We start from the raw sequence: 18275 nt of genomic DNA, 5'->3' as shown, positions 1-18275 counted from the left end.
AGCATGCTAAGATTCTGGCTGGGGGAGAGGTATGCTTGCCTTTTGCAAAGCCAGAGAAAGACTGTTATTGATGGGGGATGGGAAAGAAGGAAGACAATCTTAAGGGGGAGATTTTAGAAAAGATGAGCTTTGAGGTTTCTATTGTGGCTCAGTGGGTTAAGACCGTGGCTAGCGTTCATGAGAACACAGGTTTGATCCCTGGCCTTGCTCAGTGGGTTAAGGATTCCGGGTTACTGTGGCTCCGGCATAGCCTGGCAGCTGCAGCTCCAATTTGACCCCTGGCCCAGGAACTTCCACATGCTGCAGGTGTGGCTCTAAAAAGCAAAAACAAAAAAAGATGAGCTTCTTAAACTGTGCATGTCCATAATTCTCACACTGGAGACGGCTGTGCGAGTAACCAGGAACAAGACAGCACAGTCTGAGCACAAGGAATCTGCCCGGGGCTTGTGGAGCTGGTTAAGATGGGCAAATGCATCCAGGTACCATTCCCTTTTCTGCTGAACTGAAGCCTGGCCTCAGAATCCTTCTCAACACAATGTTCCGGGCTCTTGGAATCATGGACTAGGGCAGGCACATGAGCTGACATAAATCCATCATTCTGTTAATGTCAGCATCACAAATGGGAGCTACACATGGGAGCATTTCTTTTCTTCTCTTTCACTTTTTAGGGCTGCACCTGAGGCATACGGAGCTTCCCCAGGCTAGGGGTCGAATCAGAGTTACAGCTGCCAGCCTACATCACAGCCACAGCAACGCAGGATCTGACCCACGTCTGTGACCTACGCCAAAGCTGACGGCAATGCCAGATCCTTAACCCACTGAGAGAGGCCAGGCATCGAACCCGCAACTTCATGGTTCCTAGCCGGATTCGTTTCTGCTGTGCCACGACAGGAACTCCGGCATGAACACAATACAGGCTAGAAATGGTAGTGGTGGAAACTTTGAGGAAAGAAAGACTGTTTTCTGCTGCCAGGATCAGGGAAGGCTCACTGGAGGGGGTGGCCTTTCAACGGGCCCTGAAAGCTGGGCAAGGAGCGGGGGCTTTTCGGGCAGAGGGCCCAGCTTTGCCCACCCGCATCCCCGAGAATGTCACCTGTACATGATGATGTTCATGTAGCAGCTGTCCCTCTGGAAGCAGGGGCTCAGCAGGATGTCGTCCGCCCGAGTGAAGCGCACCTCCACGGGGTAGTGGGCCACCACCTTGGGGTGGGCCTCCAGCATGGCCTTCAGCTCCAGGAGGGCCTCCTTGGTCTTCTCTCTGCACTCGGCCATGGGGGGCGGGGGGTGGAACCCAGACCTTAGGAAAGGCTCTCCCCCACCCCCCAGAGCCATCTCGCGAGACTCTGCACGACCTCAAGAGGGGGCCCATTGCTCACGGCCGCTCTCAGAGTCCTCATAGATGCAGAGACCTACCTACTGCTCTCAGCTCACCCCCGGGGCCCCCGACCAATCGGAGGCTCCTCGGGTCTCTGGCCTCAGCTGTCCCACACCCCAGCCTCCTCTTCTTCAGACAGAGTCAAGTCACTCTGATGCCAAGATCTCTACTTTTTCTGACAGTCCTGCCCCACGAGTCTGGTGGCCCCATCCCTTGAACAGTTAACAGACTCATCCCTTAAGCCAAGGCACCGGCCCCCCTTTGCCTGGAGAGGGACAAAGAGCGGGGCAGTTGAAAGAGAAAGCTGCTGTGAGCTGGGCCAGGGATCTAGCCTTGGACCCATGGGGGTTTCTCCCAATGTAGAGCACTGGCCCCCAGGGACTGAACCCAAACAAGGGACAGAACGCAGGGGAGAGTCTTTCAGAAAATAAGATGCTGCCCACGAAGCCCTATGCTCCAAGCCCAAGCCTGCCAGTACCCAGCCTCATGGCTGGAGAGGGGCCCATGGGGGGAGGAGACGGGATCTCCTGGCTGGTCCCTCCTGAGAGGCACAGTGGTGCAAGGGCACTGGGTGGGGATTCAGAGCCTCCGGTTTGCCCCCCACTTATAACGGGCAGAACGCGGAATCTGGTTGGCAGGGCTGCACGGAAGACCCAAGGGGATCGCCCTGTCCCTGACCCTCCCGCAGGCTGGCCCACACAACCCCTACCTGGGGATGGCCCAGTCCTGGACATGCTGCTTGAAGCGGCACTCGTAGGTGAAGATCTTGTGGCTGAGGTTGCAGTTTTCCTTCTTCCCATTGAACAGAAGCCAGAAGAAAAAGCGATTGATCCAGCCCACGAGGCCTGGCACGAAGGTGCTAGTGGGCAGGGTAGAAGGGTGCATAATAATTGCCTTATCCAGCATTTAGGAAGGTGATTTTTTTTCCTTTTTCATGGCCACACTTGCGGCATATGGAAGTTCCCAGGGTAGAGGTCGAGTCAGAGCTGCAGCTGCCCATCGGCACCACAGCCGCAGCAACACCACATCTGAGCCACATCTGTGACCTACACCACAGCTCATGGCCATATTGGATCCTAAATCCACTGAGTGAGGCCAGGGATTGAACTTGCGTCCTTAGGGACACTATGCCAAGTTATTAACCTGCTGAGCCACAATGGGATCTCATCCAGCACTTAGTGCCAGCTGTGTGCTGGGCACTCGGCTAAGTTCTTTACACACTGTGTCCTCATTCTCTACCTACTCTGCCATGTGCACTTACCTACAGCCTGGGAATTACCTCCAGGGAATTCAAATACTGCCCTATATCACTCTCTCCATAGCTGCACAGTAATCTGGTTATGGGTTTTATCCCACTCTTCCCCTTTAATGACTTTGGGTTTTTTCCATCTTAATTGTGATTTTTAAAAAACCACATAACATAAAATTTACCATCTTAACCATTTTTTAAGTGTACATTTCAGTAGTGCTAAGTATATTTATATCACTGTGTGGTAGATCTCCAGAATCTTGTCAAACGGAAACTCTGTCCCCTGCTAAACAACAACTCCCCATTTCTCCCTCCCGCCAGCCCCTGGCAACCCCCATTCTGAATTTGACTACTCTAGGGACCTCTTGTAAGTGGAATCACACCATATTTGTCCTTTTATGTGTCACTTAGTGTATTGTTTTCAAGATTCATCTGCATTATAGCTTGTGTCAGAATTTTCTTCTTTTTAAAGGCTGTATAATATTCCATTGTATGGATAGAGCCCATTTTGTTTATCCAGTCATCTGTTGGACACTTGGGTTACTTCCACATTTTGGCTGATATAAATTATGCTGCCGTGGACATAAATGTGGAAGTATCTCTTTGAAATCATGCTTTTCAATTCTTTCTGATCTATACTTAGAAGCGGAATTGCTGGGTCATATGGAAGTTCTAGTTGTAACCTTTTTGAGGAAACTTCATACTGTTTTCTTTAGAGGCTGCACCATTTTACATTCCTACCAACAGTGCACAGTGTCCAATTTCTCCCCATCCTTGCCAACACCTGTTGTTTTCAATGTTACACCATCACAAGCTGCATTATCACAATTGTCTTTGTATGTGTACCCTTAGCAAATTGTTGGGGCAAAGGGCCAGGTAGAGTTTTAATTTCAGCAGGTTGCTGCCACTTTCATTTACTTTGGGTTGTAGTAATTCTCCCTCCTTCCACGTGTGGCTGTTCTGGGAAGGCTTGGTTGTTGTAAGTGGCCAGTGGAGGCCAGTGTCCCAGGACAGGGTCAGGCTTCCAGGTTCTTGTTTTTGGAAATGACGCTGGATCTCCCCAAGAAATTACAGAGAGAGGGCTCTGCGTTCCTTGGGCCGGGAAGGAACTGTCCCTTGGCTTTTTGCTCTGGGAAATTCACTCACCAAGTCACATTCTTCCAAACCTTTACCTACACACACACATACACACTAAAGGTTTTTTTTTGTTTTTGTTTTTGTTTTTTTTTTGTTTTTTTTTTGCTTTTAGGGCTGCATCCACAGCATATGGAAGTTCCCAGGCTAGGAATCGAATCAGAGCTACATCTGTGCTGCGTCTGCGACCTACACCCCAGCTCACAGCAACACCATGATCCTTAACCCACTGGGTGAGGCCAGGGATCCAACCCGCATCCTCATGGATACTAGTCAGATTTGTTACTGCTGGGCTGCAACTCCCAAAGGTTGTTTTGGTTATAAGAAATTAATTTTCACTATGGATGTATTCGGAAGCCAATAAAATAAAATCAGCCTTCTCCTTGAGTGCAGTGTCAGGCTGCAACATCGGGCCTGTGGCATCTGCCTCGAAGGAGGGGGGGAGGAAAAAAGGGCTCCCACTGTGGGCAGGTGGCCAGACCACTGGCCTCTTCACCGTGGGCCATGCGCAGTGTGGGCACCGTCTAACATTTATATCTGCAAATGGTAGGAGGGTCACTGTGGCATAGATGCTGGGAGTCTGCCTGATACCCCAAGGCCACGTTCTCCCACAACATTACATGCACTCAAGACCCAGGCATGTGGGAAAGACAGTGGGGAATCAGGCAGGGAGGTGAACGATGTGAGCTTGTGTCCTTGAATGTGTGTGATGATCTGCATGTTAAGGGCTGAGAGCCCGAGCTGCAGGCTGCAAACAGACAGGCTAAAAGGCAGTCCCAGAGAGGCCCAACCTCAGATGTGCGTCCAGGGGCTCCTTGGGGCAGGAGCAGGGGCCGTGGGGGGCCCAGGTCCAGGGGCTTGTGGTGGGACAGCCACACAGAGGCTGTGCAGTCACCCTACTCCTGAGCGTAGGGCTCTGTGAGCTGAGCTGGCCCTGAGCACCTCGGCTGCAGCTTGTGCCTCCTCTTTTGTCACTGAAGACTCCTGGGAAACAGGCTCCGCTTGGCCCCGGAGGCCTTCTTGGGCTGGCTGGAATGCCGGATCAGGGCCTGGAGCCCAGGGCAGAGAAGCAGTTCCTCTGGATGTGCTCCCACCTCCCACCCTGCAGGTGCCTCTGCCCCGGGATTCTGTGTCCCCTCTACTCCTCCCCCTCCCCTCATATGTTTATAATATATGAATAAACAGCAGCTGGAGTTCCTGTCATGGCTCAGTGGTTAACGAATCCGACTAGGAACCATGAGGTTGAGGGTTCGATCCCTGGCCTTGCTCAGTGGGTTAAGGATCCGGCGTTGCTCTGAGCTGTGGTGTAGGTTGCAGACGCAGCTCAGATCCCGAGTTGCTGTAGCTGTGGTGTAGGCCGGTGGCTACAGCTCCGTTTAGACCCCTAGCCTGGGAACCTCCATATGCCGCAGGAGCAGCCCTAGAAATGGCAAAAAGACAAAAAATAAAAATAAATAAAAATAAACAGCAACTCAGAGAGGCTGAGCCATTTACCCAGAGTCACACAGCACGTAAATGAAGCAGTGAAAACCAGAATCCAGATGCACTTGAACCTATGGCCCAGGCTCCTTTCAAGCTGTCTGAGTATCCTGGGGCTCAGATGGTGGTACATCCTGCAGGGATGGCAGGGGTGGGGTGGGGAGGGCCCATGCTGCGGGGATGGGAGGAGAGGAGGACGTCTCTCTCAGGGCAGATGCTACCTGGGGTCTCAGAGGCCAGCCAGGCCATGGTGAGGCTTCCACCAGCCCCAGGACACAGGCTGTTTTCAGCCCAGGAGCTGAGCTTGGCCGTGGCCCTGGCTCACTCTCCAGGGATCTGTTCCCTAGAGATCCTGCCTCTCCATCCATGGCCACCACTGTCACCTCTGCAGTCAACCTCTACTGAATACTTCAAGGGTGGGGACCAAGCTTTTCATTCAGCGTTTCTTACATGAATACCTACAAGCATCCTCCAGGTGCCAGGCATTGTCTGGGGCTCTGAGGTGAGGGCTGAGTGACCCTGGGTCCCTGCCCTCCCAGGGTGCTGTGAGTCTTATCGCCTCACAGCCATGAAATCACCGGTTGCCTCACTGGTTATTTCGTTTTCATCTCTGAACCCTTGGGCACTAAGTCAGAGCCATGTAGGCTCAGAGGCCATGGAGCTCCCTTGGAGCGCCTGCTCCAGCCAGGACGTGATATAGAGCCCAATTTATTTAGATGCTCACTGGGCTTGGACTCCACAGACAAGGCACATAAAGCTGCCGGGCACTGTGATGGAAGAGAAGCCTGGCTGGACATTTTCCATTCTCATCCCTGCTCCATAACTGTATGACATGATGGCTTCCGGGCTGGGCTCATGGTCTTTAGTAAGACACCAAAGTCCCCAAGACAAAAGAATAAATGGATACATTTGACTACAAAGCTAAATACCTCTACACACCATAAAACAACTGAATCACTTTGTTGCACAGCAGAAATTATCACAACATTGTAAATCAACTATACTTCAATAAAACTTAAAAAAAATGAAAATAAAAACAAAAAACAATACAAAATGGAAGACAAGACACCAACAGGGAAAAGATGATGCAAAACACACAACCAGCAAAGGACTAGTGCTCAAAACACATGTACAATGCTATGAAACACGAAGAAGAAAACAACAACCCAGTTTTTACAAAGGGCAAAATACAGACAATAGGTACGCCACAAAAGAAACATCCGAAAGATTCATAAACTGACAAGCTGGGCAACCTGATTAATAATTGGGGAACTAAGAAGTAAAAACCATAGTGAGGAGTTCCTGTTGTGGCTCAGTGGTTAACAAATCTGACTAGGAACCATGAGGTTTCAGGTTCGATCCCTGGCCTTGCTCAGTGGGTTAAGGATCCGGCATTGCTGTGAGCCATGGTGTAGGTCGCAGACATGGCTCAGATCTGGCTTGGCTGTGGCTGTGGTGTAGGCCAGCTCTGATTAGACCCCTAGCCTGGGAACCTCCATATGCAGCAGGTGCATCCCTAGAAAAGACAAAAAGACAATAAATAAATAAATAAAAATAAAATAAAATAAAAACCATAGTGAGATAGCATGTATCACATATCACAGGAAAATTTAAAAGCCTGGCGGTTCTGATTTTGATCAGCTTATGGAGCACAGAGATTCTTACAGTGCTTGGCAGTTAACTTGGCATAGTGATTCAGGTGAACAGTTTGATCTGGTAAAATTAAGATGTTCAATCTCCTCAGAAAAGAAAATCATGGACTTGGAGATGAGACTTGTGGTTGCCTGATGGGAGGGGGAGGGAGTGGGAGGGATCGGGAGCTTGGGCTTATCAGACACAACTTAGAATAGATTTACAAGGAGATCCTGCTGAATAGCATTGAGAACTATGTCTAGATACTCATGTCGCAACAGAAGAAAGGGTGGGGGAAAAAACTGTAACTGCAATGTATACATCTAAGGATAACCTGACCCCCTTGCTGTACAGTGGGAAAATAAAAAAAAAATACATAGGAAAATATGGATTTATAAAAAAAAATAATTAAGATGTTCATACTTGGTGACACAGGCATTCCACTCCTGATTATATACTCAAGACATGGGGAGCAATATTCCAGAATGCTCACAGCTGCATTGTGTGTGATGGGAAAAAAAAAAAAAAATTCCTGGGACAACTTAAATATCCATCAACAAGAGCATGGATAAATACATTGTGCTAAATGCATATCGTGAAAAATGAAGAACAACAGCCGCAACATGGGTAGATATCACTATCAAAGCTGGGTTACCAATTTATTGTCTCAGGATTCAGAAAACAACAGTATAGATAAAAGCAAGAGAAGGATAAGCATAAAGCCCAGGGTGGTGGTTACCTCTGGAGGAAGGACTATCATCTGGGAGTTCCACCAAGAGGACTGGTGTTGTCTTGTTCCTTAGGCTGGTAGTAACTACGTGTATGCTTATTATATCATTCTTCATACTTTTTTTTTTTTGGCTGCACCCATGGCATGTGGAAGTTCCCAAGGCAGGGACTGAACCTGAACCACAGCTGTAATCCAAGCTACAGCAGTGACAACGCCGAGCCCTTAACCACTAGGCTACCAGGGAACTCCACTTTCTTTATATTTTAAGTCACCTGTATTATTTACATGTATGAAATATTTTTTAAAAATATGATGCCCTTCCCTGTCTTGGCGGGATACAGAGTCACCACTCAAGGCCCCATAAAACCTTCCCCGTCACTCATGGTTACATGCCTGGTGGCAGACATGGAGCCTAAGCATCAGCCCAGACTTTAGGGCTGGGAAGGAGGTACGAAACAGGACAATGGGAAGACACCTGTGAGTCAAGGAGCAGTTCCTGGGCATTAGTATTTTTTTTTTTTTTTTTTTTTGTCTTTCGTCTTTTTAGGGCTGCACCCAAGGCATATGGAGGTTCCCAGGCTAGGGGTCCAATCAGAGCTACAGCTGCCGGCCTACGCCACAGCCACAGCCACAGGGGATCTAGTCGCACGTGTGACCTACACCACAGCTCATGGCAATGCTGGATCCTTAACCCTCTGAGCAAGGCCAGGGATTGAACCTGTGTCCTCATGGATGCCAGTCAGATTCACTTCTGCTGAGCCACGACGGGAACTCCAAGTATTTTTTTTTTTTTTTAAAAAAAAACCTCCCCAGGGTTGAAAACCACTGCTCCGGACCCAGGAGACAGAACCAGCTTGCAGGCGTAAAGGTTAGATGTAGCGCTCCTGATGGACCACGTCTCCAACCATACATGGCAGATGCCGTCGAAAGAAAACACTTGCATTCCTACCTGATCCAGAGCAGGAACTCCAGTAAATAGAATCCAATGGCGTAGTCCCAAAACCAGTTGGCTGAAGAGGAGGGAGGCTGGGAAGCAGAATTTATGATCAGTTCAGGGCCAGAGCTGCGTGTCCCTTAGAGGGAGCTGTGTCCCAGGAAAGGCTGTGTATGTCCTGGGGGAGGAGCGACCCATCTGCCAGGACAATTGGAAGCCTCACTTCTTGGTGGCACCTCCGATCCCACGCCCTATCCCCTTCTGTCTCATGCTCATTTCTGTGTTATATATGTATGTATTTCACACAGAACAAAGATGTGTCTGTCCCTTCTCTTCAGCGCGTGTGAGCTGCGTGTCCTGCCATCACCCTCTATGCGTGCCACCCTAGCTCCTCACACCCAGGGGGTGTCCTGGCCTGGGTCCAACTGGTCCTTTCAACACTGCCCTAAGTGATGGCTTTGTTTTCTCCTGCTGAGAAGCAGCTTGTGTGCAAAGGACACCGGGAGGGGACAAGACTCTGGGTTTCTTCACCTGCACAGTTACGAGTGGGAAAGATGGGGGGGCACCGGAGGGAAGGTGGGAGGGACTCCCTGGCTTCTGAGGTGTTACCCAGCAGCCTGGGACCCATTATCCTAGCCTGTCCTCTGCTCCCCTCCCCCACACCTGGCTGTCCCTTGACCTCACCCCTATACACCCCTACCTGCGGACGCCTCGGACCCTTACTGGGCACACCTTCCTTCCTCCTTCTGCTCTCCAGCCTTTTGTGCGTCTCCCCTCACATTTAGCGATGCTCACTCTTTTCCTCTCGCTTCTCACTGACCCTCAGGACAATAACAGGGATCAGTGCCCGGCAGCCAGAGGGGTGCGAGGCTGGGCCGGGGGGTGCTGGGGGTGCTGCATGAGGATGGGGAAGATGCCCCCCAGCTACCTTGTTGGTGTGGTCCTGGTAGATGACGCTGACGTTCTCGCTGTGTGGGAACCAGAGGAAGCGGAAGTATTCGGATTTCTTCAGGTGGCTGTCCAGGTTGTCCAGAACCTGTCCTCGGTGGGAGGAAGGAGCAGAGGTGGTGTTGGTCCCAGGACACCCGTGGGGATGCTGGAAGTCAGGGCCCCAGTGTGCCTCCGTTTCTCCCCATCAAAAGAAAAGCCCTCAAATTGTCCTAATGTTGATGAATGGCAAGGAATGTGTTTTATGCTGGACCTTAAAATGGTCCACTTATGGGTTGACTTTCCCACATGACTTTTTTTTTTTTTTTTGTCTTTTGTCCTTTTAGGGCCTCACCCTCTGCATATGGAGGTTCCCAGGCTAGGGGTCAAATCGGAGCTGTAGACGCCAGCCTACAACACAAGCACAGCAATGCCAGATCTGAACCCATGTCTGTGACCTACACCACAGCTCATGGCAACACCGGATCCTTGACACACTGAACAAGGCCAGGGATCGAACCTGCAACCTCATGGTTCCTAGTTGGATTGGTTTCCACTCTGCACCACGACGGGAACTCCACTTCCCCGAGGAAATTAGAGGACAAAAATGACTCCTCATTTGTCCCGGCTTGAACAATTATTATCTATTTGGGCAAGTGCCTCAGTGTCCTCATCTGTAAAATGGGACGAATAGCAGTATTATGCAGGATTGCCGTGGAGGTTAAATGCCTAGAAAGTTCTAAAAAGTTCTAAAATGGTGTCTCAAGCACAGTAAGCCCTGTGTAGGTATAAGCTGCTGCTACTATTACTCTTATGTTGTCATCGTCACCATCATTGTCATCATCTCTTAGCCCCACAACCCCTGAGACATCAAAGGCTGTCAATAAAATGGAACAGGAGAGCCTATGACACATCATTATACATGTGACAATAACGTCACAGACCAAATCTTGTCTGCCTGACACCTATCAAGCTGACACAGGACAGGAGATCCAGTGGTGGCACAGCGGAAATGAACCTGACCAGGAACTATGAAGTTGTGGGTTCAATCCCTGGCTTTGCTCAATGGGTTAAGGATCCAGCGTTGCCTTGAGCTGTGGTGTAGGTTGCAGATGCAGCTCAGATCCCTCTTTGTTGTGGCTCTGGCATAGGCCGGCAGCTATAGCTCCGATTCGACCCCTAGCCTGGGAACCTCCATGTGCTACAGGTGCGGCCCTAAAAAGACAAAAGACCAAAAAAAAAAAAAAAAAAAAAAACTTGACACACGCCAAGTTCTGAGCCAAAGCAGAGGTAGATTTTTGGGTTTGCTAGGCAGTGGGGAGGCTGGAGAACAGCACTGGTTTGGGAGTCAGTTCTGGATTCAAGTCCTGGTTCTGCAGCTTCCCAGCTGCATGACCTTGTAGGAGCTGCATTCCCCAGAGCCTCGGTTTTACCACCAATAACACATGGGCACGTGTGCAGATGAAATGAGATCATCTGTGCCAAAGCTCCTGCATAGAGTGCCTGCCTCGTGGCGTGTGGCCAGTGGACAGTTTGGATTCTGAATCTGAGCAGCGCTAACTCACAGCCAGGGCACCAGCCCTCGTCCCCCTCAGAGTTCCTAGCTATGACTCTCAGGAAGCTGTTTGAGGCCTCAGGACAGCATTTCTGTAGAACAAAGAAGAAATAGCTTTCCAGAGTTCCCTTCGTGGCGCAGTGGTTAACGAATCCGACTAGAAACCATGAGGTTGCGGGTTCGATCCCTGGCCTTGCTCAGTGGGTTAAGGATCCGGCGTTGCCCTGAGCTGTGTTGTAGGTCACAGACGTGGCTCAGATCCCACATTGCTGTGGCTGTGGCATAGGCTGGCAGCTACAGCTCTGATTAGACCTCCAGCCTGGGAACCTCCATATGCCGCAGGAGTGGCCCTAGGAAAAAGGCAAAAAGACAAAAAAAAAAAAAAAGAAAGAAAAGAAATAGCTTTCCTCCCTCCCTCCCTCCCCCCCTTCCTCCCTCCCTGCCAGGTGCCTCTCTCTGCATTATCTCTAGTCTTCCTTGATCATCCACTCCTGAGACCACGACTTAGCCCAGGCCCTGCTTAGCTCTCACTGGCCTTCTTGCTCTAGCCTCCTAAGTTGTCCCTTTTGTCATCTCTCCAGACAACATCTCCAGGAAAGCATTCCAAAACACAGCTTGAAAATCCCTGGTGGATCTCCACGTCCAACAGAATCAAGCCCAACCCTCTTGGTTTAGCTCTAAGAGGCCCCCTTCCACAGACACTGTCCAGTACAATAGCCGCTGGCCACTAGTCACTGTCGAGCACTTGGAAAGCATCAGATCTGAACTGAGACTGCAGTAACTTAAATGCTCTATTTAGATCCCCCATAAAGCTGTCCCCTCTCATTCTGAGTGGCTTCTTTTTATATCACAACCACTCCAGAAGTATACTGCAGGTGCTGAAGCATCCACCTGTCTCTGAAACTCATCAAGTGACTCCTATAGGTCAGTAACTATTTCATTCATATCTAGTTTCCCCCATGATAGAGATCAGTGAAATCTTCCTATAAAGGGCCAGATAATAAATATTTCAGGCGTTCCCATCTCAGTCGCAACTACTCAATTCTGTAATAGTGTGAAAGCAGCCACTAACCAATAAAACTTGATTTACAAATGCAGACAGTGAGCCGGATTTTCCCCGCAGGTCATAGTTTCCCAGGCCATTGGCCTAGAGCTGCTGGCGTAGTGCCTGGTACACAGTAAATGCTGAAGAGCCCTGTGACTCCTTATTGGAAGAGGAGGGCCTTTGGGGCTGTAGGCCTGGGAAAAGTTCTGGAAGAAAGCCCGGAGTCCTTGTCGCTACCACCTCCGTCCTGACAGTTTGGGGGAGCTCTGGTGCATCACCTCCAGGCAGCGCTGATTTCTTCTGGGAGAGCAGAAGCACAGCCTGGGGCTTGGCCTGGAGGATGGAGGTGGACACTAGGGAGCAGAAAATCCCCCATTTCCTCATGTCCTAGCATCCAGGGCCATCCCACTGTATTGCCCAGAATCCCAGCACTAAATGTTAACAGCACCCCTTTCTCAGCTCTGGGGTCCAGCTTCCTACCTGGAAATGGAGTGATTAGAGCCACCCCCATGGCATTTTGTGCCTCTCTCCTGGCATCTGTCATTTCTTTTCCTCCCTGCACTAGAGAGACAGCCATGTCTCCCCCCAACTCTAAACTCTAAGCTCCTGGAGGCAGGCACCACGCAAGCTCCCACCTCTGTGGTCCCTGAGCACCGAGTGATGCTGCATGATGGACCTGCCCAGGCCTCATCCCATGGAGAGTGTAACTCTCTTCCTTTAGGGCTTACAATCACATCTGGGGAGAAGGGTTCCTAGGATGGTGGATTTCCTCGACCTGACCTCCATCTGACTTTGTTTCCCAGGAGCACTGTCAGAGGAGTCTGGGCCCCAGAGGAATCTCTTCCTTGTCATGTTATGGGCATCAAGGGTTCTAGAGGGCTCTTTCCCCCTAAATTAGCACTGTGGCATTACTTCTTTTTCTTTTATGGCCTCACCTGCTGCATATGGAAGTTCCCAGGCCAGGGGTCCAATCGGAGCTGCATCTGAGTCCTATGCCACAACCATAGCAATGCCGGATCCTTAACCCACTGAGTGAGGCCAGAGATCAAACCTGCATCTTCCCAGACACTATGTGGGGTCTTAACCCACTGAGTCACAATGGGAACTCCTCATTGTGGTATTACTGAATTGGCTCTCGGGAACGTTACCAGGCTCTCGAGCAGAAGCAGTGTCCCACAGCTGAGGGTCACCCAGTCACCAGCAGACAGCCACTCAAGACAGCAGTGGGCATCTGGTTGCTGCTGACAAGGCTGCTGTGTCCTGGGGACCAGTCCTGCTTCCGGGGACATTGGGGGAGGGCTGATGCAGGCAGCCAGCTGTATTCCTCAGATCTCATTACAGTTTGGGCAGCATAAAGGGCCAAAAGTGGACAGCAATTTCTAAAATCCTCACGTCTTCTAACTGGCTGTGTCTCACACTGACTAGACTGCAAGTGTCAGCAATGCTGAGACTTCGTCATAAAAAGTCACGAAACCTGCCCCTTTCTCAGCACCACTTTCGCAGAACTGGACAAGCTGTCTTTCCTCCCCCCACTGCCCAGAGGTGCTAATTCTGACTCTCCCTCCCCTCGAGGCTTTGAGCAGCATTCAGAAACCATGTTGAGATGTAGCTAAGAAAATCAGTCCTGGGAAGCTCAGAATGGCATCTGAGACAAGTGGAAGGAGATGGGAACAATTCCAGGAAAGAATGGCTTTTTAATAAATTCTTAACCAGTGGATCCTGAGTGACCTTGAATTGTGGTCTGTATTTTGTGGACCCGGGGGCAGTACAGAGGCCTCAGATAGCATCCCTGCCCTCCAGAAACTGACCCCCGAGCAGGGAGGAGGAAGAGGAGGGAGAGGATGCTAAGAGGTGCTGACGATGTTCATGAGCAGGTCAGGGCGACCAGCACATGCGGCCTGGAAAGTGCAGTGTTGATTCCAATTCTAGAATCTCTTTACCTGAAGAGCATACTATCTGCTGATGCTGCCAAATAGTATGCTCTTCCGATAAAGCCAAAGAGAGGATGGACGGAGGGGCCCTCTCTCAGAGGCTATGGAGGGCGGAGGACTCATGTACTGCGTTTCCTGGAGTCCAGACAACAATCCCGTGGGCACAGTTCTCTTATCCCCACTGTGCAGGTGAGGAATCCAAGCTCAGAGAGGCAGGGGGACTTGTCTAAAGTCACAGCATGTCAGGGGAGAAGATGGGCTTCAAACCGGGTGGTCTGACTCAGAGTTAAGTGTCCCCGGGGTCTATGCTGCCCCCTGGTGGTGGCTCTCCCGGGGCTCTTCCGGAACTCGGTCTGGAAGACCTTAATCTATGGGCTATAAATACTTGCTGGTTGGGAGGAAGGGAAGAGCAAAGGAAAGAGGAGAAAAGGAAAGAAAATAAATACAAGGGAAGGGAAAATGGCCGAGAAGCTGGATCTTCAATCCCAACCTTACACGCAAGAAGGTTAGCATACTCCTTTGTCCTGGCTTCCAGTCCGCAAATGCTCCTCCCGTGGCTCAGGACCAGCCCACCCTCATCTAGAGGGGACCTGATGTTGGCAGCTGCGTGCATCTCGGATTAGCCCATACGTAAAAGCAAACATTGGCGTTCCCGTCATGGCTCAGTGGTTAACGAATCCCACTAGGAATCATGAGGTTGCAGGTTTGATCCCTGGCCTCGCTCAGTGGGTTAAGGAGCTGTGGTATAGGTTGCAGACTTGGCTCAGATCCTGTGTTGCTGTGGCTGTGGCTGTGGCTGGCAGCTACAGCTCCGATTAGACCCCCAGCCTGGGAACCTCCATATGCCCCGGGTGCAGCCCTAGAAAAAGACAAAAAGCAGACATTTAGGGCAGCGTGATTTGCAGCCCAGGGGACATGGGACAGTTTCCTAGACTCTTGAATGTCAAGACACCCAGAGCCAGTGTCAGTGTATGAATCCAGGAAGGTTCACTGTCTTCCTTCGTTCTCAGAAACCAGCGTGTGCCCCACGCAGGGAAGTGGGGTCCCATTGCTTTTCCTTTAGGATGAGTGGGAAAACATCCCGGGCAAGAGCGAGGAGGAGCTGCCCTAAGGACGGTTTTCTGATTTGATCCCTTTTCCTTCCTTTATGGGCTTGTTTCCTCCGAGGGGAGCAGCCTGTGTCTCGGCTTCCCATCTCCAGCTGACTTCCTCCCAAGCTCTCCCTTCCCCTTGGACGGCCCATGAAAGGCTGGTCTGAGTGGAGAGAGCAAAAGTGAACTGAATGTGGGGCCATTGATTGCACACGCCTCCCTCGGAGTAAATCATAGGGCTGCAAATGCCACCCAACCTCTGCGCAGTCCCAAGCTGTGGCCTTGACTGGAGCTGGGAAGGCTGCCCGCGGGCGTGATGGATGCTGATGAGAGGCCTGGGCGCAGAGATGATGCTGGGCCTGCAGTGCGGGGTGGAGCAGCTGCTGCCTCAGGGGAGGGAGAGCATCCGCAGGGGACATGCTGACTTGCAGAAGAGTGGGAGCAGCAGGATTGGGCCCCACGAGCCCTCACAAGATGGGCTGAGGTCATGGGGAAACAAGATGGGCCTTCCCACCAGGGGTCATGGCCCTCCTTGAGAATAAGGCCCCAAAACGTCACCAGATGCTCCAGGGGAAAGAAAGAATGATGGAAGGGAGGACCCTCTATCTCCAGGGTGGGGGACGAAGTGGGGGCACAGTTTGGTGTGAAGCGCTGCACTGGTTTATAGAACATCAGAGCTGAAAAAGACCCTGAGATTTATCTCATCTGATCCACTTTTAAAAGACAAAGAAACCAGGGCTCGAAAACTTTGAAGGACTCGGTCAAGGTCACAGAGTGAGCTGCACAGTCAGGCTCGGGGGCCCTGCCTGCCTCCCCAGAGCCCTTTTGATATACTTGTTGAGCATTTACTCCTGTGTAATATTGTGTGTGTGTGTGTGTGTGTGTGTGTGTGTCTGGGGGGCGGGGGGGGGCAGTGCACAGCCTGAGCTAAGACTCTACGAGAACCAGGCCTTGGCTGGGGTCAATCTTAGTCGATCTCTGCCAGGTTAAAGGAGGAGCAAAAAGAGATGGGCCAGGAGTCAGGACACTCTTCATCCGCTCTGCCCTGATGCCTGATGAGGAACCTGGGAGCTGATATCCTCCTGGCCAAAAAGAAGCAGTCTCTTTGTCTCTGGGACAAAGTATTCAGCTTCAGAGTGAACAAGTTCTGCCCTCAGTGAGAGGCAGGAAAATAGATTCAACAACTAAGCAGGTGACAGCCCCTTTCAGGCCGCAGGTGGTCTCTGCTGCCCCTTTCTCTTCTTTGTCTGCGATGCCTCCTTAACCTGCCCACCGCTCCGCTGAGAGCATCCTCACCGAGGTCAGCAAGGGCCCCTGAGGACCAGACCCTGGTGGCGGTCCCTGCTTCCCCATGGCATTGGACTCTGTCGACTGCTCTGTCCTGGACGCTAAGCACTACGGCCTCCTCACCCAAACCCTCTCCCTGGGTGAACTCATCCATTCCCATGGTCAGTCACCTAGGGGGCTGAGGACCTCTGCTCGGGGCTGAATTGGGTCCACCCAAAATTCACATATTGAGCTCCTCATCCTCAGAATTTGACTATATTTGAAGATAGGTCCTGTTTGGCATGAACAAGAGGCCTCCGTCAGTCCCTCAACACTGGTCTGGGGGTTGTGGCTGGTTGAGGTAGGTCTGGGGTGGCTCCAGAGAGTTCAGAGTCCGGGATGGCTCCAGGCAGAGTCACGTGGACCAGTCCCATCCTCATGGGCTCCCTGTGTCATTGCCCAGGCAGCTCATTTGCCATTCAGGCTCAGCATTGATACTCAAGGGATGCAGGCTGCATCCACTAGAGCATCTGGGAATCGCTTTCTCAGCTGGAAACTGGGAGTTCTGGGGACAAATTGCCACCAAACACCATGCCTCTGAGTCAAGGGCCTTCTGGATTTAAGTCCTTTGCCTTGAGGTTTAATGCATTAGAAACTCCAATGGTAAGGATTTTAGACCAGGATCTAAATAACCATGTTTTCTATTTACCACTGACTGGGTACCACAGGGGGTATTTTTAATACTGAACTAGGACCTTATAGGTGCACCTAATTTAATTCTCAGATTCATTACTTTAAGGTAGACATGATTCTCTCTGTTTTTAGATGAGGAAACTGAGGCTCAGCAAGTTTAAATAACTGACTCAAGGTCACAGCTTGGAAGTGGTACTGCCAGCATTCAAGGCCAGGTCAATCTGATCCCCAACCCCACCAAAACCATATGGGCCAGTAGCGCTCACACCACTGTCAACTCCTTCTGTGCAGAGGGCCTTGTCACATTGAATGGTGAGGGTACAATGTAAGAACTTGAATGCCATGGAATTGTAACCATAGATTTGAGTCCTACAGCTTAGAATTACCATGAATAGATCCATGCCTGCCGGGCATTTCATTTCAGGCCTATTGCATGCTACCCATTTATCCACCCATCCAGTCATCCATCTCATCCATCCATCCATCACTATCCATCCAGTCATCCATCCGTCTATTGTCAATCATCCATCCATTTATCCACTCAGTCATCCATCCCTCCATCCATCTGGTCATCCAACCATTTGTTTGTCCATCTATTATCCATCCACTCATTCACTCAGTCATCCATCCATCCATCTCATCCATCCATTCATCTACTCACCCATCCATCCATCTGTCTATTGTCTAACATCCATCCATTTATTCACTCATCCATCCATCCAGCCAGCTACAACTAATCCACATAAGTTCTCATTCATTTAAAAACCACTGCTGTCCATCAAAAACCATCCTTTCTTCCCCGCATCATCTTAGTTCCTCTGAGCTTCCGTGACCTGCTCACAAAGGGATACTGCCAATCTCATAGGGCCAAGGCACGGCTGATGAGGGTAGCCCACTCCCCCATTCACGGCGCCTGCAGAGCTCCAGGGTGCTCTCAGGGGAGCAAGACACTTGTTATATGTCCTCCACTTATTTTCTGAGGCGGAGGGTGGCACACCAAAGACAGTACCTCTTTCAAGGTTGAGGGGAAGGTCGTCTCCTGCAAGTGGAACTGGGGCACACACTGCAGGGTTACAGTGAGGATGACCCCAAGGCAGCCCAGGTGTACCCGTGCCGCCTGGAACACCTCTGCGTTGCTAGACTCGGAGCACACAAGCACGGTCCCATCGGGCGTCAGCAGGGTCAGCTCCACCACCTGGCAGCGGGAGAAGAGCCACACTTCAGAACCCCAGCT

The 18275-nt window shown here is 50.9% G+C and overlaps 1 protein-coding gene across 2 annotated transcripts in view; it reads right to left on the bottom strand.

Annotated features, from left to right (window-relative positions):
- Positions 1-18275, bottom strand: part of GULO (gulonolactone (L-) oxidase) — a 33035-nt gene that overhangs the window by 2855 nt on the left and 11905 nt on the right. For both annotated transcript variants that reach the window (NM_001129948.1, XM_021072071.1), the window contains 5 exon segments: positions 1094-1258; positions 2085-2234; positions 8549-8625; positions 9462-9569; positions 18051-18236. In NM_001129948.1, the coding sequence (NP_001123420.1) occupies positions 1094-1258; positions 2085-2234; positions 8549-8625; positions 9462-9569; positions 18051-18236 (686 nt within the window).

The sequence above is a fragment of the Sus scrofa genome, chromosome 14 (assembly GCF_000003025.6).
Source record: "Sus scrofa isolate TJ Tabasco breed Duroc chromosome 14, Sscrofa11.1, whole genome shotgun sequence".
NCBI classification, from domain to species: Eukaryota; Metazoa; Chordata; class Mammalia; order Artiodactyla; family Suidae; genus Sus; species Sus scrofa.
Note: the sequence above shows the minus strand (reverse complement) of the source record. Positions and strands in the feature narration are given on the sequence as shown.